This window comes from Triturus cristatus, chromosome 9 (assembly GCF_964204655.1).
Source record: "Triturus cristatus chromosome 9, aTriCri1.1, whole genome shotgun sequence".
NCBI classification, from domain to species: domain Eukaryota; kingdom Metazoa; phylum Chordata; class Amphibia; order Caudata; family Salamandridae; genus Triturus; species Triturus cristatus.
The window spans coordinates 7,187,791-7,212,802 of NC_140592.1; the positions used below are offsets into that span (position 1 = coordinate 7,187,791).

General features: G+C 54.4%; 1 protein-coding gene across 1 annotated transcript in view; it reads right to left on the reverse strand.

Moving 5' to 3' along the window:
- The window catches only part of STAB1 (stabilin 1), a 1,212,756-nt gene that overhangs the window by 678,007 nt on the left and 509,737 nt on the right, over positions 1 to 25,012 (reverse strand). The window contains exons 24-25 of the mRNA XM_085624210.1: positions 17,333 to 17,519; positions 3,082 to 3,175 (exon numbers count right to left, since the gene is read on the reverse strand). Of these exons, the coding sequence (XP_085480336.1) occupies positions 3,082 to 3,175; positions 17,333 to 17,519 (281 nt within the window). The remainder of the gene's footprint in view (positions 1 to 3,081; positions 3,176 to 17,332; positions 17,520 to 25,012) is intronic.

Genomic DNA, 25,012 nt, shown 5'->3' on the forward strand with positions numbered 1-25,012 from the left:
AGAGCAGCGTGGGGATTGGCCTGAGCGGGCGGGTTTGACGCTCCGCTCAGGACAGGCTCACTGTGCAATCCCCGTGCTGCTCTCATGCTATGAGAACAGCGTGGGGATTGGCCTGAGCGGGCTGCTTTGATGCTCCGCTCAGGACAGGCTCACTGTGCAATCCCCGTGCTGCTCTCATGCTATGAGAGCAGCGTGGGGATTGGCCTGAGCGGGCTGCTTTGATGCTCCGCTCAGGACAGGCTCACTGTGCAATCCCCGTGCTGCTCTCATGCTATGAGAGCAGCGTGGGGATTGGCCTGAGCGGGCTGCTTTGATGCTCCACTCAGGACAGGCTCACTGTGCAATCCCCGTGCTGCTCTCATGCTATGAGAGCAGCGTGGGGATTGGCCTGAGCGGGCTGCTTTGATGCTCCGCTCAGGACAGGCTCACTGTGCAATCCCCGTGCTGCTCTCATGCTATGAGAGCAGCGTGGGGATTGGCCTGAGCGGGCTGCTTTGATGCTCCACTCAGGACAGGCTCACTGTGCAATCCCCGTGCTGCTCTCATGCTATGAGAGCAGCGTGGGGATTGGCCTGAGCGGGCTGCTTTGATGCTCCACTCAGGACAGTGAGTCCGTGCTGTTTCTCCAACCGGCTGTTCAATACAGCTGGGTTGGAGAAACCTAAGTGCCCATGTGTGTTTGACCGGCCTGAGACAGCCGGCCAAACACACATGCGCGCTTACAGTGCAGGAACCAGTCCTCCTCCCCCTTCCCATGGCCCTGGCCCCGCCCCTCTCTACAGCGCTGGCTCATCTCGTTTTATTTTTCAGCTGCTGGCTCTGAGCCAGTGGTGCCGACAGACTTTCCTTACTCCACGAGATAGCCCTCAAGAAAGTCAAATGTCTTATCCACCCGTATCCCTGTACGATTAGGGCAGAGATACAACCTAGTAGAATAGAACCACATAAAGCAGAGGTAAACATCTCCTGATACGGCGCCAATCCTACAGCACTCTCCTGATACGGCTCAAATCCTACAGCACTGTACCTTTTTACTGAACCTAGCGACATTCAGACAGTTAGACAGGCTGCGCAGAAGGGGCACTGTAGGGGAAGACACTGTTTGGTCCCAAGACTTTGTAGAAAAGAGGTTCTTAGAGGTAGAAAATCCACCGCCCCAGTGTGCAAATGAGTCTGCCCCCACTTTGTCTGTGATCCCACATGGCCCTTAACGTATTTTTGGACGCCTTTTTAATGACAAATGGGTCCCTGGTATGGAATTCCAAGCAGGGCGATCCACCTGGATCACGCTAGGGGGAAGGAGGGGTTCGAACTCTAGCACAGACACCCCATGTCAGGAAATGTGGGATACTGAGATAAACAGGTAAACGTTGTTTGAAGGGAAGGGGCAACCCCTAATTGTACGGAAACTTACTAAGCATTCTTTGTGTTTCAGAGGCAAAGGAACAATACCGCTCGGGACCAATGTCAGCTGTGAAGCTGTGTTGCACACATCGGACCTGCAAAGGGGCACCTCAACGCTAATGGATGTTTACTGGCCTTGTGGCCACCTTGCGTATGCCCAACTCGTTCCCGGATCACAGGGCCCCTGTGCACTCGTAACCATACTATATAACCCTTCATGTTCCTTAGAATTCAGGGCTTCAAATGATTCTGCTGTAATGTGAAATGTTCAAGATTTCAGAAGGTGCTAAGCTGCTGGCAGGGTTGACCACTCCTACAAAGCCATAACATTCAATAAGGAGTAGGTGAATGACCCCTAACTGTGTCTAGGAATTTGTTTATCAAAACATTTGAATATAGCAATCTTACTTTTTAAATCCATTAATAGTCCTATAAGCCACAAACCTGACAGCGTGTGAGAGGTAATGAGTGTGAGTGAGAGGGCAATACACAGACTTTCTATGCTTAAAATAACCAAACATGAGTCATTTGGAATCACTACTAATCGTAAGACACTACATACCCTGTGTTACTTCTCCTTTAATTAAATATGTGTTTTATAACAGTCACTGAAAATCATCTTTTGGATACACTGGAAAACACAGTCTCTTTACTGTGTTAGGGATAGTCAGCTGAATAAACACTGATAATAAGTGATTTCACAAAGTTTGGGAAATACTGAGAAAACACCACAGCCTAAATAATATGCATTCTCGACATGATGTGGGGATGCTTAGCATTATGGTGGGCACTAGTGTGGTCCTGACATAACAGTAGGCATCCGGTGCATGTGGCGGTGACACGCGGGCAGGCTGGTCAGAATTTATCAATGTCATGTGTTTGCACTGGGGAATCAGATGCGGAAGGTTGCCTGCATGACACAGATCTTTGAGGCAGAAATTGATTTTGTTCAGTAGGAGACAACATCTCGAAGTGCCTTGACTCAAAATGGAAAGTGCATATTGGATACAAAACATGTATTTTGAGAAACTCATTTGCTGATGTTAGAACGCAGGATGATTGAAAATCCCAAACACATTTCAAGCTAGGGTTTGAGTGACAGCTCACACCAGGCTGGAGATACACAGCTAGGAGTGTTCCCTTTGTGCCAGAACACTCGCTGCGGTGGATGTTACTCCACTGGTCATGTGGAGGCAATTTCTAGCGATGAAGCTTTTCCTGACTCCCAGTCTTATGATTAGAGATCGTTGGCGTTCTACTATAAAATCAAGTTTTAAATACCGTCAGTATGGTGTCTAGAACATCAACTCGCAGACTACTGTGAAGGTAAGTCCAATTGTATTGACATTGTTAACTCCATATCTATTTATGTAGAAGTGGATTAAGAATTGTACTCACCTACACATATAAATATCTTTGTCAAATTGCATGAATGAATACCCTGCTCATGACATTGAGACATCCATCATGGGGGTCACTAAGGCTACCCTGCAAGGCATGGTCACTACTGTGACTACATCTGTTGTGATCACTCCTGCGGCAATGGTCAGTCATCATTAGCCCAGGACCCTTGTAAGTGACCAGACGCAGCTCTCCTTGTGGGACAGTATGGCGATCCAGCTGTAGTATCTGCCCTTCAGGTCTTTACTTTTTATTTTCAAGACCTTTGCTACTCACATTCTCAGAGCAGCCTCCCCGCTCAGGCCGACTGCACAGGTCCACGGGCTGACACGAAAACCCGTCGCCTTCGTAGCCATCAGCACAAACACATCTGGAAGAAAAGAAAAGAAAAGAGGAAATCAAAAAGGGGATCAGAGAATTCCAAACATAACGAGCACAGGCTCCTGATTGCTCTGGCACCTTCTTCAGGTAAATGATGGTCGCAGTGCAGATGAGGATGGGTGGGCAGCAGCTGCATGAGGTGGCAGTGTAGAGGTGGATGGGTGGACAGCAGCTGCATGAGGTGGCAGTGTAGAGGTGGATAGGTGGGCAGCAGCTGCGTGTGGTGGCAGTGTAGAGGTGGATGGGTGGGCAGCAGCTGCGTGTGGTGGCAGTGCAGAGGTGGATGGGTGGGCTGCAGCTGCATGTGGTGGCAGTGCAGAGGTGGATGGGTGGGCAGCAGCTGCATGAGGTGGCAGTGTAGAGGTGGATTGGTGGGCAGCAGCTGCATGAGGTGGCAGTGTAGAGGTGGATGGGTGGGCAGCAGCTGCATGAGGTGGCAGTGTAGAGGTGGATAGGTGGGCAGCAGCTGCGTGTGGTGGCAGTGTAGAGGTGGATGGGTGGGCAGCAGCTGCATGTGGTGGCAGTGCAGAGGTGGATGGGTGAGTGTTGGAAAGGCGTTCGCCGGAGGGGGGTTCGATACACGTCCTGCCCACCCCTTTGACCCACCTCTCCCAAGTAGGCCGAACCAGGCGCGCACACCCTGAGATACACTACGAACAGAGTGACACCACACGTATTCTTTGTAAGACGATAGGTTCTTTTATCGATGATTTCAAGGGATCTTTATGATCCAAGATGCAAGCAGTACAGCAGTGGCACAACGTACCACCAATCGGTCGGGGGGAATGGGGGTAGCGGGACAGTCTTTCAAGATAGTGTCTCTGCGAAATACCCGGCGGAAAGCTCACAATCCTCGAGCTGGAGGGTGTCGTGTCTCTGGGCGATCTCTTACTGAGTCGTCCTCAAGGGGGAGCGCCGCGAGTCTCTCAGCAGGCACAGGTGGTCGGAGTTCGGGAGCCGCGATTCCGTCAGCAGGCTCAGATGGTTCAATAGCTGGGGGCCGCGAGTCACTCAGCAGGCCTAGGTGGTTCAATGTTCGGGAGCCGCGACCTCGTCTGCTGGGCTCAGATGGTTCAATAGCAAGAGGCCGCGAGTCACTCAGCAGGCCCAGGTAACTTCAGTATTCAGGAGCCGCGACAGCGTCTGCAGGCTCGGATGGTTCCAGGTCTTCCCCTCACTCGCTTCTCCGGCACCCCTTGTTATACTCCGCTGGTTCTTTGAAGTCCGGAGTGCTCGCAGAGGGGGGACTGGGGTGACGGAGGGGGTTCGGCGGGATTTCCTGCCGCTCACTTCTTTGGTCTTTTCAGGTGGGTCTGGGAGGGACCCCAGACGCTCGGCAGGGGAGGCGCCTGCTCCCCAGGGGCCTGGTGGCCGATCAAGTCCTCCCGGGGATGGCGACCCGAGGTGTGACTGGGCTGGCGATTCTGGGTCTGGCTCGAGGGTTCCCGATCCTTAAGTTGGACATGCGTGGTAGGGTGTTGAGTCTGTGAGGCCTCTGGCCGGCCGGCGGATCGGGGGTGGCTGGGGCGGCCGGAGTCGGAGATGTCGTGTCTTGAGGGTGGTTGCAGGTTGGCTGGGTGATGGAGAGGGCAACGCCGTGAGGCCGGTCTCACACGCGTCCCCCCCAGCTGAAAGGCGTGGAGAACTACCCATCCACTGGGGGGTTCTCCTCGCCGAAGCGGAAGAACCGGGACAGGCCGTCGGCGTTGGCATGATCCGTCCCGGGGCGATGCTCGACAGTGAAATCCATCCCTTGGAGAGAGATGGACCATCGTAGTAGCTTGGGGTTCTCTCCCATCATCTGCATTAGCCACCGCAAAGGCCGGTGGTCCGTCTGTACTCGGAAATGGGTTCCGAACAAGTAGGGCCGTAGTTTCTTGAGGGCCCAGACTACGGCAAAGGTCTCTCGTTCTATAGTACTCCAACGCTGCTCTCGCGGCAGCAGCCTTCGGCTGATGAAGGCTATGGGCTGATCAATGCCCTTGTCGTCGAACTGCGAGAGCACGGCCCCGATGCCGTGTTCGGAGGCGTCGGTCTGGACCACAAACTCTTGGGAGTAGTCGGGGGCCTTGAGTACAGGGGCGGTGCACATGGCGGTTTTCAAGGCGTCGAACGCCTGCTGGCACGGGGTGGTCCACTGCACCTTCTTTGGGAGCTTTTTGGAGGTCAACTCCGTGAGGGGCCCCGCGATACTACCATAATTTTTAATGAACCTCCGGTAGTACCCCGTAAGGCCCAGGAAGGCCCGGACCTCCGTCTGCGTGGTGGGGGGCTCCCAGGACTTGATGGCGTCGATCTTCGGCTGGAGGGGGGCGACCTGGCCGCTGCCCACCTGATGCCCCAGGTAGACCACGGAGCCTTGCCCGAGCTGGCATTTGCTGGCTTTCACTGTTAGGCCTGCTTGGCGCAGGGCCATTAGTACTTGTCGGAGGTGCTGGAGATGCTCGTGCCATTGAGAGCTGAATACGGGGATGTCGTCAAGGTACGCGGCGCTGAACTCCTCGAGTCCGGCCAGGACCTTGTTCACCAACCGCTGGAACGTGGCTGGGGCGTTTTTCATCCCGAACGGCATGACCCTGAAGCGGTAGTGGCCATCTGGCGTGGAGAAGGCAGAGTGTTCTTTCGCTCCCTCCGTGAGAGCAATTTGCCAGTATCCGCAGGTCAGGTCGAAAGTGCTGAGGAACCGGGCGGCCCCCAGGCGGTCGATGAGCTCGTCGGCGCGGGGAATAGGGTGAGCGTCTGCTCGGGTGACCGCATTAAGCCCCCGATAGTCCACACAGAATCTTAGTTCGGGGGCGACCCCTGGGGAAGCCGCCTTCGGGACCAGAACCACCGGGCTGGCCCAGGGGCTGTCGGAGGGTTCGATTACTCCCAGGGTGAGTATCTTCTGTACCTCGGTCTTGATGCAGGTGCGGACCCGGTCAGGCACCCGGTAGGCTCGGTGTCTCACAGGCGGGCTGTCGCCGGTGTCCACGTCGTGGACACACCAGTCGGTGACCCTTGGAATGAGGGAGAAGAGGTCTGCGAATTGTCTGAGCAGCTGGCGGCAGTCGTCGGACTGCTGGGGAGTGAGGGTGGTCGAAAGTCTCACTCCCTCCACGGAACCATCCAGGTCTTTAGCGCACAGGGGGTCGGGCAGGGGCTCGGTGTCTTCTTCCGCCCCATCATCGGTGGCCAGTAGCAAACTTAATTCCGTCCTCACAAAGTGGGGCTTGAGACGGTTCACGTGGAGGACCCGGAGGGGGTTCCGTGGGGACTGTACGTCGACCAGATACGTGACCTGGCTCTTCCGCTCGACCACCTTGAAAGGGACCAGTCCATTTGTCTTGTAGGGCGCAGGGTTTCACCGGGGCCATGACCCAAACCTGCTGGCCCGGCTGGAACTCGACCAGGGTTGCGTTCTGGTCATACCAGCGCTTCATTTCTTCTTGGCTGGCCTCGAGGTTAGCCTCTGCGAGTTCTCTGAACTTCCTTGTCTGGTTGCGGAGCGCCAGGATGTAGCGGAACACATCAGGGGGTGTCCCCCGGGGGCTTGTCTCCCAGCCCTCTTTGACCAGGCTCAGGGGCCCTCGGACGGGATGTCCGTACAGCAGTTCGAAGGGGCTGAACCCCAGAGACTTTTGGGGGACTTCTCGGTATGCGAACAGGAGGCAAGGGAGGAGGACGTCCCATTTCCGGCGCAGGGGCTCTTCGAGGCCCAGGATCATTCCCTTTAGGGTTCGGTTGAAGCGTTCCACTAGGCCGTTGCCCTGGGGGTGGTAGGGGGTCGTGAACTTATACGTGACTCCGCACTGCTGCCACAGGGACTTCATGTAGCGGGATATAAAGTTAGTGCCGCGATCACTCACAACATCTCGGGGAAATCCGACACGGGAGAAGATCCCCATGAGAGCCCGGCCCACTACGGGAGCCGTCACGGTGCGGAGGGGGATGGCCTCGGGGTAGCGGGTGGCATGGTCCACCAGGACAAGGATGAATCTGTGGCCCTGGGCGGTCTTCGGATCCAGGGGTCCCACGATGTCGATGCCGACCCGCTCGAACGGGGTACTCACAACGGGGAACGGTTGTAAGGGAGCTTTGCGTTTTCCGCCACTCTTCCCACTGCCCTGGCACGTGAGGCAGGATTTGCAGTGTACTTCTACATTCGCTCGCATCTTGGGCCAATACAAGTGGGTAACCAATCGCTGATATGTCTTGTCTTGGCCTAAGTGTCCTGCAAAGGGTACATCATGGGCCAGGCCCAGGAGGAGGCTCCGGAACCGCAGGGGTACCACCAGTACCCGGGCTGCGCCTAGCTCGGCGGACTTTTGCTCGCTGTATAAGAGGCCATTGTCCCAATAGATCCAATGGGTTCCGGTTCGGTCACCAGCGGCCTGGGCTTCGGCTTGTTGTCTAAGTCCCCCGAGGGAGGGGCAGGTGGCCTGTTCCTGGCAGAACTCCTCACGGGAGGGCCCCCCCTCACAGCGCCACTGGGCCATCTCGGGCAGTTCTTCGAGCTCCGTCAGGGCCTCTGGGGCGGAAGGTTCCGGTCCTTCCCCCGGGTTAGTGTCTTCTTCTCCCTCTGAAGGAGGGTTGTCTGCTTCTGGTAGGGTGTCCCGGCTCTCGGGGATAGTGTTCGGTAAGAGGGCTTCACCGCCCTCGGAGAGAGGCAATCGTGCGGTCATGGAGCGCGTGGTGGCGCAGACCCATTCTGGTAGGCCCATCATCTCCAGGTGGGCCCTTCGTTCTACTTGCCCCCACGGGGAACTCTCCAGGTCGTTGCCCAGGAGGCAGTCTACGGGCTGCGATGTCCGGACCGCTACCTTCAGTTCTCTGGAGACCCCTCCCCACTCGAAGGGCACCAGCGCCATCTGGCAGAGGCTCTCAGAATTGTCGGAGGATACGACCGGACAGAGGGCCCCGGTTAGGATCTGGTCTTCTGAAATTAGGCTGCGGTGGACCGCGGTGACACTCGCCCCGGTGTCGCGAAGGCCCTTGACTCGGTGGCCGTTGATGGTCACCTGCTGTCGGTATTTTTCTGTGTTGGCGGGCAAGGGTGTCCCGGGGACCATTTCTCGATCACCAAGGGAGACCAGGGCCATGGCCGCCGGTTCCCATTCCTCGGAGTCTTCCATCTCTTCCCCCAGAGCCACGGAGGCCATCTGCCGGGCCGTGGGGTTGGTCGTTGTGGTTCGCTGATACTGGGGACACTGTGGGTCATTGGCGTAGTGTCCGGGCTGTTGGCAGCGGAAGCAGGTGATCCTAGCTCGTGGACCTGGTCGTCCTGGGGCTCCGGTGCTTGCTGGGGACGGTGCCGAACCCGCCGCTGGTGGGCTGCTGGGGGGGCTGGTTGAGGACCCCCCCGGGAAGTCTCTTGGTCGGCCGTGGTTCCCTCCGCTCCTCTGGCGGGGGGGGCCTTAACTGTGGCGGCCGTAGTCCCCCACGGGGCCCCGGGTGTTCACCCAACGATCACCCTCAGCGGCCAGCTCCCGAGGGTCGGTGAGTTTACTGTCCAGGAGATGCTGGCGCAGTTCTATAAAGCAATTGGCCGCTAAATGTTCCCAGGCAATCAGATCGAACAGTTCTTCGAAGGTGGAGACCTTGCTGCCCTTGATCCACCCGTCCAAGGCTCGGCTGTAAAAGTTCACGTATTCTACCCACGTGGTGCCCGGTATCTTCTTGCAATCTCGGAACCGTTGTCGGTACATTTCGGGTGTGAGTCCGTACCGGCCCACGAGGACTTCCTTCATGTGGCTGTAGGAGTTCATGACCGTGGAGGGCAGATCTAGCAGAGTGTCTCTTCCTTCGCTTAAGAACCGGCCCCATAGGCCAGCCCCCCAATCCTTCTGCGGGACTCGGTGAGAGGTCATGGCGACTTCGTAGGCCTTAAACCACTGCTGGATATCATCGTTCTTGTAATACTCTCTTACCACATCCTTGGGGATGTGAACTTTGGTTTCCCCGGTGGGAGCGGACGGTGGATTCCCGGGTGGCTGTGATTTTTCGTTTCTAGCCCGCCACTCAATCTCCTTCAGGCCGCGTTCATGTTCTAGCTGGAGTTTCTTTTCGTCGTGCTCCCTTTGGAGTCTCTTCTCTTCGAGTTCCCCTTGTAGCCGTAGCTGCTCGACGGCCAACTTCTTTTCTGCCAGTTTTATTTCTCCCTCGATTTTTAGTTTTGCCAGTTCAAGTTCGTGGTTGCGGCTTCTCTCTCGGTCCGCTAGTTCCTCGGGGGACAGGTTCCCCTCTGGCCCGTTGTTTCTCGCCGGGATGCTTGGTGGTTCATGGGTAGAGTCTCCTTCCGTTTGGGTCGGGGGCGCCCCCGTCTCGACCCAGGTTTTCAGTACTTTCTGGAAGTCTTCCTTTGTGCTTAGTCCGGTGGTAGCGATGCCAAGGTCTTTGCAAAACTGTTTTAATTCTCTATGCGTGTAATAGTCCAATTGATCCTCTCGGAACGGTGAGCTTATTTCGGTACCTGCGGCACCCAGGGAGGTTTCTCCTTCCATCTCTGTTTGGTAGTGCGTCAGTCGTTCACTGCACGCTCTCTTTCGGTGTCGGCTCGGATCCCGTCGTCTGCCACCAAATGTTGGAAAGGCGTTCGCCGGAGGGGGGTTCGATACACGTCCTGCCCACCCCTTTGACCCACCTCTCCCAAGTAGGCCGAACCAGGCGCGCACACCCTGAGATACACTACGAACAGAGTGACACCACACGTATTCTTTGTAAGACGATAGGTTCTTTTATCGATGATTTCAAGGGATCTTTATGATCCAAGATGCAAGCAGTACAGCAGTGGCACAACGTACCACCAATAGGTCGGGGGGAATGGGGGTAGCGGGACAGTCTTTCAAGATAGTGTCTCTGCGAAATACCCGGCGGAAAGCTCACAATCCTCGACCTGGAGGGTGTCGTGTCTCTGGGCGATCTCTTACTGAGTCGTCCTCAAGGGGGAGCGCTGCGAGTCTCTCAGCAGGCACAGGTGGTCGAAGTTCGGGAGCCGCGATTCCGTCAGCAGGCTCAGATGGTCCAATAGCTGGGGGCCGCGAGTCACTCAGCAGGCCTAGGTGGTTCAATGTTCGGGAGCCGCGACCTCGTCTGCTGGGCTCAGATGGTTCAATAGCAAGAGGCCGCGAGTCACTCAGCAGGCCCAGGTAACTTCAGCATTCAGGAGCCGTGACAGCGTCTGCAGGCTCGGATGGTTCCAGGTCTTCCCCTCACTCGCTTCTCCGGCACCCCTTGTTATACTCCGCTGGTTCTTTGAAGTCCGGAGTGCTCGCAGAGGGGGGACTGGGGTGACGGAGGGGGTTCGGCGGGATTTCCTGCCGCTCACTTCTTTGGTCTTTTCAGGTGGGTCTGGGAGGGACCCCAGATGCTCGGCAGGGGAGGCGCCTGCTCCCCAGGGGCCTGGTGGCCGATCAAGTCCTCCCGGGGAAGGCGACCCGAGGTGTGACTGGGCTGGCGCCTCTGGGTCTGGCTCGAGGGTTCCCGCTCCCTCAGTTGGACATGCGTGGTAGGGTGTTGAGTCTGTCAGGCCTCTGGCCGGCCCGCGGATCGGGGGTGGCTGGGGCGGCCGGAGTCGGAGATGTCGTGTCTTGAGGGTGGTTGCAGGTTGGCTGGGTGATGGAGAGGGCAACACCGTGAGGCCGGTCTCACAGTGAGCAGCAGTTGCATGAGTTGAAAATGCAGAGGTGGATGGGTGGGCAGCAGCTGCGTGTGGTGGCAGTGCAGAGGTGGATGGGTGAGCAGCAGTTGCAGGAGTTGAAAATGCAGAGGTGGATGGGTGGGCAGCAGCTGCGTGAGGTGACAGTTCAGAGGTGAATGGGTGAGCAGCAGTTGCATGAGTTGAAAATGCAGAGGTGGATGGGTGGACAGCAGCTGCGTGTGGTGGAAGTGCAGAGGTGGATGGGTGGGCAGCAGCTGCATGAGGTGGCAGTGCAGAGGTGGATGGGTGGGCAGCAGCTGCATGAGGTGGCAGTGCAGATGAGGCTGGGTGGGCAGCAGCTGCATGAGGTGGCAGTGTAGAGGTGGATGGGTGGGCAGCAGCTGCGTGTGGTGGCAGTGCAGAGGTGGATGGGTGGGCAGCAGCTGCATGAGGTGGCAGTGCAGAGGTGGATGGGTGGGCAGCAGCTGCATGAGGTGGCAGTGCAGATGAGGCTGGGTGGCCAGCAGCTGCATGAGGTGGCAGTGTAGAGGTGGATGGGTGGCCAGCAGCTGCGTGTGGTGGCAGTGCAGAGGTGGATGGGTGGGCTGCAGCTGCGTGTGGTGGCAGTGCAGAGGTGGATGGGTGGGCAGCAGCTGCATGAGGTGGCAGTGTAGAGGTGGATGGGTGGGCATCAGCTGCATGAGGTAGCAGTGTAGAGGTGGATGGGTGGGCAGCAGCTGCATGAGGTGGCAGTGTAGAGGTGGATAGGTGGGCAGCAGCTGCGTGTGGTGGCAGTGTAGAGGTGGATAGGCGGGCAGCAGCTGCGTGTGGTGGCAGTGCAGAGGTGGATATGCGAGCAGCAGTTGCATGAGTTTAAAATACAGAGGTGGATGGGTGGGTAGCAGCTGCGTGTGGTGGGAGAGCAGAGGTGGATGGGTGAGCAGCAGTTGCATGAGTTGAAAATGCAGAGGTGGATGGGTGGGCAGCAGCTGCGTGAGGTGGCAGTGCAGAGGTGGATGGGTGAGCAGCAGTTGCATAAGTTGAAAATTCAGAGGTGGATGGGTGGGCAGCAGCTGCGTGTGGTGGCAGTGCAGAGGTGGATGGGTGGGCAGCAGCTGCATGAGGTGGCAGTGCAGAGGTGGATGGGTGGGCAGCAGCTGCATGAGGTGGCAGTGCAGATGAGGCTGGGTGGGCAGCAGCTGCATGAGGTGGCAGTGTAGAGGTGGATGGGTGGGCAGCAGCTGCATGTGGTGGCAGTGCAGAGGTGGATGGGTGGGCAGCAGCTACATGAGGTGGCATTGCAGAGGTGGATGGGTGGGCAGCAGCTGCATGAGGTGGCAGTGCAGATGAGGCTGGGTGGGCAGCAGCTGCATGAGGTGGCAGTGTAGAGGTGGATGGATGGACAGCAGCTGCATGAGGTGGCAGTGCAGAGGTGGATGGGTGGGCAGCAGCTGCATGAGGTGGCAGTGCAGATGAGGCTGGGTGGGCAGCAGCTGCATGAGGTGGCAGTGTAGAAGTGGATGGGTGGGCAGCAGCTGCATGAGGTGGCAGTGCAGAGGTGGATGGGTGGGCAGCAGCTGCGTGTGGTGGCAGTGTAGAGGTGGATGGGTGGGCAGCAGCTGCATGAGGTGGCAGTGTAGAGGTGGATGGGTGTGCAGCAGCTGCATGAGGTGGCAGTGTAGAGGTGGATGGGTGTGCAGCAGCTGCATGAGGTGGCAGTGTAGAGGTGGATGGGTGGGCAGCAGCTGCATGTGGTGGCAGTGCAGAGGTGGATGGGTGGGCAGCAGCTGCATGAGGTGGCAGTGCAGAGGTGGATGGGTGTGCAGCAGCTGCATGAGGTGGCAGTGTAGAGGTGGATGGGTGGGCAGCAGCTGCATGTGGTGGCAGTGCAGAGGTGGATGGGTGGGCAGCAGCTACATGAGGTGGCCGTGCAGAGGTGGAGGGGTGGGCAGCAGCTGCATGAGGTGGCAGTGCAGATGAGGCTGGGTGGGCAGCAGCTGCATGAGGTGTCAGTGTAGAGGTGGATGGATGGACAGCAGCTGCATGAGGTGGCAGTGCAGAGGTGGATGGGTGGGCAGCAGCTGCATGAGGTGGCAGTGCAGATGAGGCTGGGTGGGCAGCAGCTGCATGAGGTGGCAGTGTAGAAGTGGATGGGTGGGCAGCAGCTGCATGAGGTGGCAGTGCAGAGGTGGATGGGTGGGCAGCAGCTGCGTGTGGTGGCAGTGTAGAGGTGGATGGGTGGGCAGCAGCTGCATGAGGTGGTAGTGTAGAGGTGGATGGGTGTGCAGCAGCTGCATGAGGTGGCAGTGTAGAGGTGGATGGGTGTGCAGCAGCTGCATGAGGTGGCAGTGTAGAGGTGGATGGGTGGGCAGCAGCTGCATGTGGTGGCAGTGCAGAGGTGGATGGGTGGGCAGCAGCTGCATGAGGTGGCAGTGCAGAGGTGGATGGGTGTGCAGCAGCTGCATGAGGTGGCAGTTTAGAGGTGGATGGGTGGACAGCAGCTGCATGAGGTGGCAGTGTAGAGGTGGATGGGTGGGAAGCAGCTGCGTGGGGTGGCACCGCAGAGGTAGATGGATGGGCAGCAGATGCATGAGACAGCCTGAGATGCACTTGCCTTGGAGTACTGAAGTGTGATATGGCTGCGGTGATTAGAACTATAGTCAGATGTCACTCCTGTATGGGACTGCAGTGGGGGGTGTAGCTGTTGTGAGAGTTAGCAGTGTGTAGGCTGCAGCCGAGGGAGCTGCCGGGAGAAGGGTGAATGGTTGAGTGCAGTGAGATGCACTTGCACTGGAGAACTGCCGACAGACTACAGAAAGAAATGGTTGCAGTGAGTGGGGCACAGTGAGGTGTCACTCATGCGTGGGGTGGCAGTGGGGGGTGTAGCTGTTGTGAGAGGTGGCAATGGGTGGAGCTGCAGGAAAAGGGGTGAGTGTGGGGTGCAGTGAGGTGTCACTCATGCGTGGGGTGGCAATGGGTGGAGCTGCAGGAAAAGGGGTGAGTGTGGGGTGCAGTGAGGTGTCACTCATGCGTGGGGTGGCAGTGGGGGGTGTAGCTGTTGTGAGAGGTGGCAATGGGTGGAGCTGCAGGAAAAGGGGTGAGTGTGGGGTGCAGTGAGGTGTCACTCATGCGTGGGGTGGCAATGGGTGGAGCTGCAGGAAAAGGGGTGAGTGTGGGGTGCAGTGAGGTGTCACTCATGCGTGGGGTGGCAGTGGGGGGTGTAGCTGTTGTGAGAGGTGGCAATGGGTGGAGCTGCAGGAAAAGGGGTGAGTGTGGGGTGCAGTGAGGTGTCACTCATGCGTGGGGTGGCAGTGGGGGGTGTAGCTGTTGTGAGAGGTGGCAATGGGTGGAGCTGCAGGTAAAGGGGTGAGTGTGGGGTGCAGTGAGATACCCTTGCACTGGGGGAGGCAAGTAAGAAATGGCAGCACAGGACTGGGATTACGGTGACATGTCGCTCCTATATAGAGACTGCGGCGAGTGTTGGCTGCATTGAAGGGATCCCATTGGGTGGACCCTATAGAGCTGTTTGTGTGCATTTGGTTGTCTGTGACACACTGGGTTTACAGAAAACCGAATATAGAGAAAAATAGATATTTTAAGGAGGACCCCTGTATGAATATAGGGAGGTATATGGTATTTCTGTAGCGCAAACTGAGCCATGAGGCTGCTGAGCGCTGTACTGGGTTAAAGACAAGCATAAGGTCAATGAATAGGAGGAGAAGGAGCTGGATTGAGGAGGGTCAATGCACTGCGATGTAGTGTTCTTTGAAGAGGCGAGTCTTCAACTCTTTCCTAAATTGGAGCAGCGCTGGGGCGGTCCTGGTGAACAGGTGGATTTGTTTCAGCTCCAGGGCGCACAGATGGAAAAGGCCTGCTGCCTGGTGTGTTCCTTTTTACACTTTGAGGTCTGAGGGCGTCCTGGCTGCCGGTGATACACCAGAGACAGTGAGCTTGTCTGCAAGACAAGCAGGGGTGCGGGCGGTGATCGTTTGGTAAAAGAGCCCTCACCCAAGCTTGATAGAATGCTTGATTCCTCTCTGATGATGCCCTTCAACCCATCAATAGCCTCACGTTCACTGATGATCTTCACATTAATCTTTGTTTGTGATAGAGAAATTCTTGGAGGATGCTTTTCATGTTCCCTGTGGGCCCCCGTAGTAAGCCTGTTGTTCTTGGCACACTGCAGATGAGCAGTGGTAGCAGATAAACACCCAGAGAAACCTGCTGCTAACAAGTCTCATCACAAATCCCAAAAATGCTCGTGAACAGCCTAAATCCACTGGATGAGCTGCACGTGCCGCAGTGGGCCTTGAACCCTGGAGCCATCCTGGGGACAGTAATCCTGGGTTACCTTGCCCTCTGCTCCCAGGCGCCCTTGCAAATTGCCCTTCGCTTAAGAATGGCGAGAGGACGAGGTGGAGAAGAAGGTCTGATGGGGCAAAGGCATCCCGAGGCCCGAGTCCTAGGGCTGCTGACAGCCTGATACTCGCCTGCCTGAGTCACCCTAGGAAACCCGGAGCTGGATACAGGCTGGAGGGGAGCAAGGGATCACCCTTCTTCTCGTTTGAAGGGTTCATGATCACCATTTTGTTTTTGAGATTGAGTCCTAGGACTGAGTGACTGATATCTTTTTGGTATATGTTGCCAGAGGGTAAAGTGTGGACCTGGGAGAGTGACGGTGCGTGTGGCGAGCCTGGGCCTATGACAGCGTTGAACTGATCCATAAAGGACCTCCGCACTTGTCGTTGAGGCCCCAAAGTCATGGGGGAGTCTCTGCACTCGTGGTGGAGGCCCCACAATCGTGGGGGAGTCCCGGCACTCATGGCGGAGGCCCCACAGTCATGGAGGAGGATCCGCACTCGTGGTGGAGGCCCCGCAGTTGTGAGGTAGTCTCCGCACTTGTGGTGCAGGCCCCACAGTCGTGAGGTAGTCTCCACACTTGTGGTGGAGGCTCCGTAGTCGTGGAGGAGTCTCAGCACTTGTGGTGGAGGCCCCACAGTCATGGGGGAGTCTCCGCACTCGTGGCGGAGGCCTGCAGTCATGGGAGAGGGTCCGCACTCGTGGTGGAGGCCCGCAGTCGTGAGGTAGTCTCCACACTTGTGGTGGAGGCCAAGTAGTCGTGGGGGAGTCTCAGCACTTGTGGTGGAGGCCCCTCAGCCATGGGGGAGTCTCCGCACTCGTGGCGGAGGCCCGAAGTCATGGGTAAGGAGTCCGCACTCATGGTGGAGGCCCCGAGGTCATGGGGGGAGTCTCAGCCTAGTGGTGGAGGCCCTGTGGTCATGGGGGAGACTCCGCACTCATGGTGGAGGCCCCACAGTCATGGGGGATTCTCTGCACTTGTGGTGGAGGCCCAAAGTCATGGGTGAGGGGTCCGCACTCGTGGCGGAGGCCCTGCGGTCATGGGGGAGTCTCTGCACTCGTGGTGGAGGCCCTGCAATCATTGGGGAATCTCCACAGTCGCAGTGGTGGCCCCACAGTCATAGGGGAGTCTCTGCACTTGTGGTGGAGGCCGAAGTCATGGGTGAGGGGTCCACACTCAGGGTGGAGGCCCCACAGTCATGGGGGAGTCTCAGCACTCGTGGTGGTATATCTGAAATGACAATTCCTATTCCGGAGATTCTGCCCCGAGTGTGGAGGCTCACACACGACTGCACAGCCTCCACTACGATTGTGGAGGCCCTTTGTAAATCAGGCAGTGTGTGTGTGGGGAGGTGGGCCAGTGATTGGGTGGAGGGTGGGCCTGGGGCTTTGACAGTGTGCGGGCCTTTGGTTAGCACAGTGTGTGTCAGGAGGTAGAGCCTGGGCCAGTGATTACGTGAAGGGTGGCCTTTGGGGGGAGTGACAGTTTGAGTGGGGAGGTGGACATGGGCTGGGGGCAATGTGGGTGGACCTAGGTTTATGACAGTGCGTCTGGCGAGCCTCGTGTGGCGAGCCTGGGGCTAGGACAGCGTGTGTGGAGAGGTAGAGTCTGGACCAGTGATTGTGTGGAGGGTGGGCCTGGGGCTGTGGCAGTGTGTGGGGCATGGCCTTGGCATGAGATGTGTGGGAGTGTTGTCTGAGAGGGTGCCAATGTGCGGGGCCTCGGATGGTGATAGTGTGTGGGGGTGTGGTCTCAGACTATGGTAGTGTGTGGGGTGTGGCTTTGGCATGTGAAATTGTGTTGGGGTGTTGTCTGAGACTGTGACACTGTGTGGGGATGGGACCTGGGGTTGTGGCAATCTGTGGTGAGTGGGTTCATGATAAAAGGACAGCAAGTGGGCTTGGTCTAATACATCGAAAGGCAGAACACCCATCCAGAAATAAAGGGACTGGGTATAAGGTGGCTGGAATTTATTATGAATATTTAAAGTGCATATTGACACATCGGAGTCGGGGTTCATCTGAAGATCACAATGACGCTCATCTGGTGTTCCAGGGTTTGGGACATTAAGCAGGACACGTTGGCATACATTAAAGAGGTTGATGGGACGTGGGTGCCTTTTAAACCCCACACATCCTATGAGTGGTAGGTGCAGAGCAGGGAGTTACCTGGTGACGTGAGCCTTCAGTTCGCAGACAGCATAATGATGGCATTCCAGTGATAATCCCGAGGGTCCGCAGGGCACCACCCTCCGGTCACACAGCAGCCCGGTGAAGCCGTCTTTGCAGGAGCGAGTCTGGCACACGCCCCCACTGCCCGGGCGGTTGTCACAGATCCCATGGACACACTTGCACTCTGTGTGAGGAATGGGAAATGTCATCACATGTGGCCAACTGTGTCAATGTCCTCCCCTGACTTATGCTACCCCCTCATGGTCACACCAACCAGGATGTGGTGTAACACAGACTTTCTGGCACTCTTTCAGCTGCTTCTGGGATTCCTACAATCTTTGTGAGTCTTTTGTGCGCTCTTCAAGAGAAGGAGTGCAAATCATGTTAAAGCGGTATCTGTGGTCCAGGATGGTGGTGGTGGGGCGAGGGGTGTAGGTTTGTGCATGTGTGCGTGTGTTCTCACAACATGAGGCACTGCTATGTTTGTCACCCTTTCAAATAACAATTGAAACATTATTTTTTTTAATTCAGTCTGCACCCTTATCCTAATAAATCTAATCATATAAGAAAACGATGATTCCATTTAGTGCCTGGTGAAAGCCTGACGGAAGCAGAGAAGACGGCAAGAAAATAAACGGTGGTGCGGGTTCATTAACACATCTGAAGACCGGAAGTGACATACATTTCAAGTCCTTCCTGGTATGATTACAGTTACTGTTCCTGCTGAGACCACCTCTCCAAAGCCTGAACATACCTGGGTTGTTTTTATCACTTACGATGCCAATTATGCATCCCGCAGATGTGCCTCTTCCATCTTTGTGCTCTTAAATTTCCACTTATCTCACCCGTGAACCCATCTTTGGGAATGTCTCTAATTCAACATACCGAAAAGCATGAGCTCGGACGACATGCCTTTGACACTTTACAACCAGGATGCAACGAGTCTGAGGGAAATATCCCTTCCCTTATTTACGTATTGCTTTAATATCAACGTTGTTTCTCATACCCGACAAGGCTCCATTTTACTTCCTACTGACAAAAAAGGGCAGAAAGGGATAGCTGCACATTTACCACCAGATAACTTTAATAGCTGCAATGGGTAACAAAGGGCCAGACTTATCGACGAGTTGCTTCCCTCATGCGCCACGCTAGGGGGCGCAAGGGCCATGCCACTCTTAAGTTAGATTTACCAAGCCAATCAAGGCCACCGTACAAGGCCCTGCGGGGCTTGCTAAATCCAGAGTAACGCAAGGCAGCACACACCCTTGCATTTCTCTGCCCCGGGTAGGTGCTCCATGGGTGCAGCGTGAATCCACCCATGGATTTTGGCGCATTCCCAGATTTACCGTTTGTGGTAGACCTGCGAATGCATCACAATGCTACACATCCCCCTGGGAGGCATAACAAGGAGAAATATCTTTATTCTCCACGGTTTTTCCAATATTTTTCCCTGCGTTTTCTCGCTTGCACAGCAAGGTTACCATGAAAAAACAGATCAATGCAGCATACTCCGCTTGCTTCCTCACTCTTCACACGCTCCTTAAGATCTTAAAATGGCTCATGTTCCACACCAGATAAACTGTCACTCAAGCCATGGTCACCAGCCACCTGGACTACAACAATGCACTCTACGTAGGAATCACCACTCACCTCCTGAAGAGACCACAGAACTCAGCGGCTAGACTCATCCTCGACCTCTCTAAACGGGCCCACATCGCCCCCCTCCTCAACAATCTCCACTTGCTCCCCATTCAGGAGAGATGTCAATTCAAGATGCTGAGCCACGCTTACAGAGCCCTGCACAACCAAGGCCCAGCGTACGTCACCCACCGCCTCAACTTCCACCTTCAATCCAGACACCTGCGCTCCGCTTCCCTCTCCCTCGCTCGCACTCCCCACATCTGCCAAAGCAACTGTTTAGGACGCTTCTTCTCCTACCTCGCTGCGAAAACCTGGAACAACCTTAAAAATAAATAACCCGGCATTTGTAAAGCGCAAACAAATCACCCTTAAAGGTCTCAAGGCGCTGGGGGCCGTCGGGAAGATTAAGCGAGCTATTGCCCAGAGTCACATGGTGCTGGGCTGAGCTGCCATCGGCGATTGAACTGTGACCCTCGTGCTCTGGAGTTAGCCGCCCTGGCCGCTGCGCCACACCTCTCGCCTTCACCTGAACCTCATCCTCCCTGCTTGAATTCAAGAAAGGACTCAAGACTTGGCTGTTCAACTTAACCCCTAGCAGCCAATGTCTTAGCGCCTGGATACCCTCATGGGTGAGCTGTTGCGCTTTATAAATACCGATTGATTGATTGATTTCTATTTAGCACACATAGAAAGAGGAAAATGCCTCACAGGATTGTTTTTGTGCAGGAAGGTGTCTAATGCTGAACATTGCAAACCCGCACCCCCAGTCACAGATCTGGGTTGCATATGGCCAGGTCTAAACTGGGGTGGCGGAGTGAGCTGAAGAATGATGATGGATTAAACCCAGATCAGTTGACTGGGGGTGAGTGTTTGCAATGTTCAACACTCCGTCCATCATCCCCTTTGGTTTAGTTTGTTCGCCATAAGTTGGCAGGGTATGCACAGACGTGGGTCCCTTGCTCACTTTGCCACTGGATTCAAGCAAGCCTGGCTGAAGACGGCTGAAATGCCAGAAACCGGTCCTGGGATGCTTGTTTCCGGTCCAGGGAAGACATGGCTTGGCAGTTCGGGCTGGACTGTTCCCATGAGTCACAGGGTCAGACTGATTTGCATATGGCTGTGAGAAGTTGGCCTGATATATGCTATCCACTACAGGGCACCCTGTATAAGTCCAAACAACCCCTTATGTTGATAGGTTAAAGACAACCTTTATTGAAAGCTATCCTAGTGGTAGCTATGGAGAGCAGCCTTCAGGCTAAGTCTTGAAGGAATGTAAAGCAGCTTGATTTACCAGATTATAACCTCTTGAATGACCAAATGAAAAGACAACCACACCATGTATATATTTAAAATATATGTATTTAAGATAAAACACACCCCTCTAGTCTCTTTATGAGACTGCAGTTCGAAGTACTTAGGTTACAAGTTAGCAATCAACAGTAATAGCACAAATACACGTTTGGGCCCTAGGGGCGTACCAAACCATATACCAATAGAGTGGTATAAGAACCACGACTGTTATAGGCACTAGGCCTATTGCCTCTAGCATCGCTGGGACGCCAAGGAACCACCCAAGGTAGTGACACAGGGGACCCACGGGGGATGCGTGCAGTGTGAGAACACAGCCGTAAATCGTCGTTAACTTCTATGGGGAAAGTCGCAATTGGAAATTTTGAGTTTATGGACACTTAGAGGATATCTACGAGCAAACCCTTTTGGACTTAGAGGTGTCTAGGGCCAACACCCATGGGAGCACTGGAGTACTCGAGTTACCTCACCCAGGGAAGCCAGGTGCATAGATGTCAAATGGTGTCGGGTCGCGTTGCTGATTTCAATGGAAGCTGCTCAGGAAGTGCTGCTGTCGTGAAGAGGAGAAGTGTCCGAAGCGATCCAAGCCTGGATCTAGGATGGAAGGAACCTGAAAGCAGAGGGGACAGAGTCTGGGTCACTTACCAGTGACCAAGGGCACGATGGACCAATGCCCACAGATGTCGGGTGCTTCAGGTGAGTTGACGGGTGTCTTGACTCTTCAGCCACGAGGTCCAGGAGGCGTCGACGATGACCAGGAGCTGGATTTGATCTGTACCACAAAGTATGTAGAGTGCTGCAGTATTGGCGACCAGATTGGACCCAACAAGCCTTGGCAACGGCAAGTCACTTGGAATCAGAGAAAGGCGTCGGTTCAGACCAGCAAGGTCTGGGGGACTCACCCAGTGAGGGTAAGTCGGGGCACGTCTGGAGCAACCAGGAAAGCCCAATCAGAAGAGGAGTTACCTTCGTGGGGACCCACTAGCCAACAGGCTAGCGATCGCGAAGGAGCCTCAAGTGGTTACACTGGAAACTGGCCCACGGGTCACTCGTGGAGTGGAGGCCAGAGATCTTCAGTGCAGGAGGTGCTCAGGGCTGGGGCTACTCGGAGCCCAAAGCACAACTTCGAGGAAGACCAGGAAGATGATGGATCAGCAAAAGATAACGGTGTCCAGAGGTCATGGTTCCATGTCACCCACGATAGCCACGGGCCTCGGCTTTGCTGTGGACTCAGGGTGGCCTCGGGAAAGTCTGGAAATCTACCTCTGGTGATGCAAAGACTTCGGCATCCGGCGGGAGCTTCAGCGATGCAGACTGGTCAGTTGCTTCTTTGGTGCCTGCCAAGTTGGGTAGTCACTCCTAGACCCCAAGGGAGATTTCTTCAGTCTTCTAGGCGAAATAGAAAGTCGAAGGTCCAGGATATATATTGCAGAGTTTCGTCCAGGGTAATCTCAAGTCGCAAGGACTGGGTTCCCATACTTATACAAAGTTTGGGGGTTGGACATACTCTAGGGACCCACCTATGGGAGGGTTTGGAAAGAGGGGTGGTTACAACCATTTCCTTTGTCCAGTTTCGCGCCAGAGCAGGGGCAGGTAGCCCCTGCAACCAGTTTGAACTGGACTATGTACAGGGACACCAAGTGTGCCCCCAGTGCAGGACTTCAAAGCACCAGAGAGTGCTCCCGCCCAGCCCCAATACACATCTGCCTGTCTGGGGAGGTGGTTACACCTCCCTGGGACAGGAAACCTATTGTCCAGGCCTCCCCTGCCGGAGTTTCGGTCAGCAGTAGGAGGCCAGACCAGTGTCTGTGGCAGTGGCATCCATTTTGTGATGCCAGGTCTGTAGAAAGTCCTACCGGGTCAGATCAATGTGAACATGTCTCTCCCTCTAGAAGGGTGGAATGCTACCCCCGCCACCAGAACTGGGGGGGGGGTAGTATTCCAAAGCGCTTGACACCAAACACAACATGTTTCCGTGCAGCCATCCCAAGTTAGCATTTACCGCAATGTTATAATGCACTTAAGAGTATATGGTCAGGCTGCACCACAAACAGCATCAGAGGAGGTACTCCGAACGCTGTAGAGGGGCTCTGCTCATGCAGGGGCACCCTCTCACATAAAAACCAAGCACTCTGCCTTCAGGATTGTTAAGGCCTGCCATATGAGTGACTTATAGGTTTTATATGTATGTGCAATGGTAGTGATATAGGTAGCCTATGCCACTGTAAGGGATGCAAGCACCACCTTACCCAGGGTGCAGTAGCAGACCTGTGGTGTCATTTTGGAGTGTTTCCCAGGGGTGGCATAATACATGCTTCAGCCTCTGGTAGGCCTCTGAGGTACGTATGCCCTAGGTACATAGTATACCATATGCTAGGGGCTTATAAGGCACTCCAGAATCCAATTAGATATGTACCTAATGCACATGCAAACCATTTTAGAGAGGAAGCAGCTAGGCTGGGGTCTTGATTAGCAGGGCCACAGCCAGACTAAGGTCCAAAAACAGTGAAACACCAGCAAAAAGTGGGGGTACCCATGTGAAGCAGATCCTACTCTCCTACAATGGCCATGTCTGAACCGTGGTGGCGGAGTGAGCTAAAGAATGATGATGGATTAAACCCAGATCAGTTGACTGGAGGTGAGTGCTTGCAATGTTCAACACTCCGTCCATCATCCCCTTTGGTTTTGCTTTGTCCGAGTATTGAATGGCCGGACGTATCCGTATATAGCACCTCAAGCGATTCATTACTCGGTAAAATCATAAGCCGTTATAGATTACTCACTAGTATCTCTCCCCCTATATCAGATGGTAACAAGTTACAAGTCGGGCAATAGGCTGGAAAGTGATCACCAACCACAAATGATTAGACTCAACTTAACTATTACTCTACATGACCAAACTGCCCCAGAGTTAGGTCAGTCCATTGGCCTTAACTGTACGACACTACACTGGTCAGTAAATAGTATACAAACCATCGAACAGCAAGCAAGAGCCCAGTGGGAAGCCTTAAATAAAATAGATCAACATCCTTTGACGCAGTGGGAGCAGCTTTCAATCTGTCTAGTAGAGAAGAATGCTGTTCAGTCTAAAGTTAGGGCAGCAACAGTTATGTCATTCCCAAATAAGATGACTGCACAACTTAAAACAGCGAAGAGAAAATTGAATCATGCCTTAAGGGTTTTAAGAAATGACGCATCCTCCAGAATCAGAAATGACGCCCTACCAAAATTAAAGGTCACTTTATAAAAAAGAGGTATGGTTACAAACAAAGCGGAGCCAGATCTATATTGGTGTGAATTAATTATGCAGCTAAACGTAAAGACGCACGTGAGTTTTGGAGATTGGTAAATCAAGCCAATGGCAGGAAACAGCACCTAATAACTTCAAATATATCAGAAGAAGTCTGGGATAAGCACTTGTGATCTACGTGTGGTGACATAAACAACAGAACAAATCTAGTGGAAGATGGATTAGGGGATAAGACAAGGGACATTATGCAGTTAAAGATCCAGTACACAACCGTGGAGAAAATTATAAGTTCTAGTCGTCGGAGCGGTGCGCCAGGACCAAAGGGCATCCCTCAAGCCCTATTTGAAGAAAACTCGCAATATTGGACAAAGAAACTGACATACTATTTAATCGCGCCTTGCAGAATGAAGAAATCCCCGATAAATAGAGGGGCTCAATCTTGGCCCCCCGATTTTTAAAGATGGCCAGGCCTCGGACCCTGCTAATTATAGACTAATAGCCTTAATGGATTGTGAAGCTAAGTTTTTTGCTAAATGTCTGGTAGCAGAGCTAACGGCTTAGGTGGGAGACAGTAAACAGCTGCCAATGAATCAAACCGGGTTTATAAAAGGCATGGGGACTATTATCAACATTCAAATGTTAGCTCTTATAACTGAAATGGCAAAGTGCCGAGCATTGAACCTGTATCTATGTTTTATTGATTTTAGTTCAGCCTTTGACCCAGTGCACAGGAATATTCTTTGGAACAAGTAATCAAAAAGTGGAATTGCACTTTGTTTGTTGAGAGCGATCCAACTGCTGTATACCAATACCTGGACGAGAGTAAGGTTGGGTCAGGGTACAGTAGTGTAAAAAAATAACAAGGAAAGGGTTGAAGCAAGGATGTATATTGGCTCCTACCTTGTTCAACCTTTATTTAGCTGACATCTCACCTAGGTTGAACGATATTAACTCTCATTCCCCGTCGGTGCCCGTTTTAAGGTTTCCCACTTATTGTATGCCAACGACATTGTATTAATAAGTTATACAAAGGTGGGGCTGCAGAGACTAATAAACAAAACTGCTCTATATGCTTCATCTCACGGGTTAAAGGTCAACTTAAAGAAGTCAAAAAACATGCTGGTGTCAAGGGGGTTAGCAGCACGACCTATATTGAGTATAGAAGGGTCTGTGTTAGAATCTATTTCAGGGTATAGATATCCGGGTGTTATACTAGACGCTGGAGGTTCAGGTAAGAACCAGTGTGCAGCACTACAGAGAAGAAATAACTCATCAACTGCAGCATTCGTTGCCCTCCAGAATAACTTAAAAGGCCTTTCCCTCAAACCATTACTACAAGTAATGTCAGTTAAACACGTACCATCTCTGACATATTGAGTAGAGACCTTTAGAGGACGCGCTGATAAGATCATAGACAAGCTGGTGACAGGTACCTATCGTCGCTTGTTTCATCTCCCTCAGCAGACATCACCGGCGTA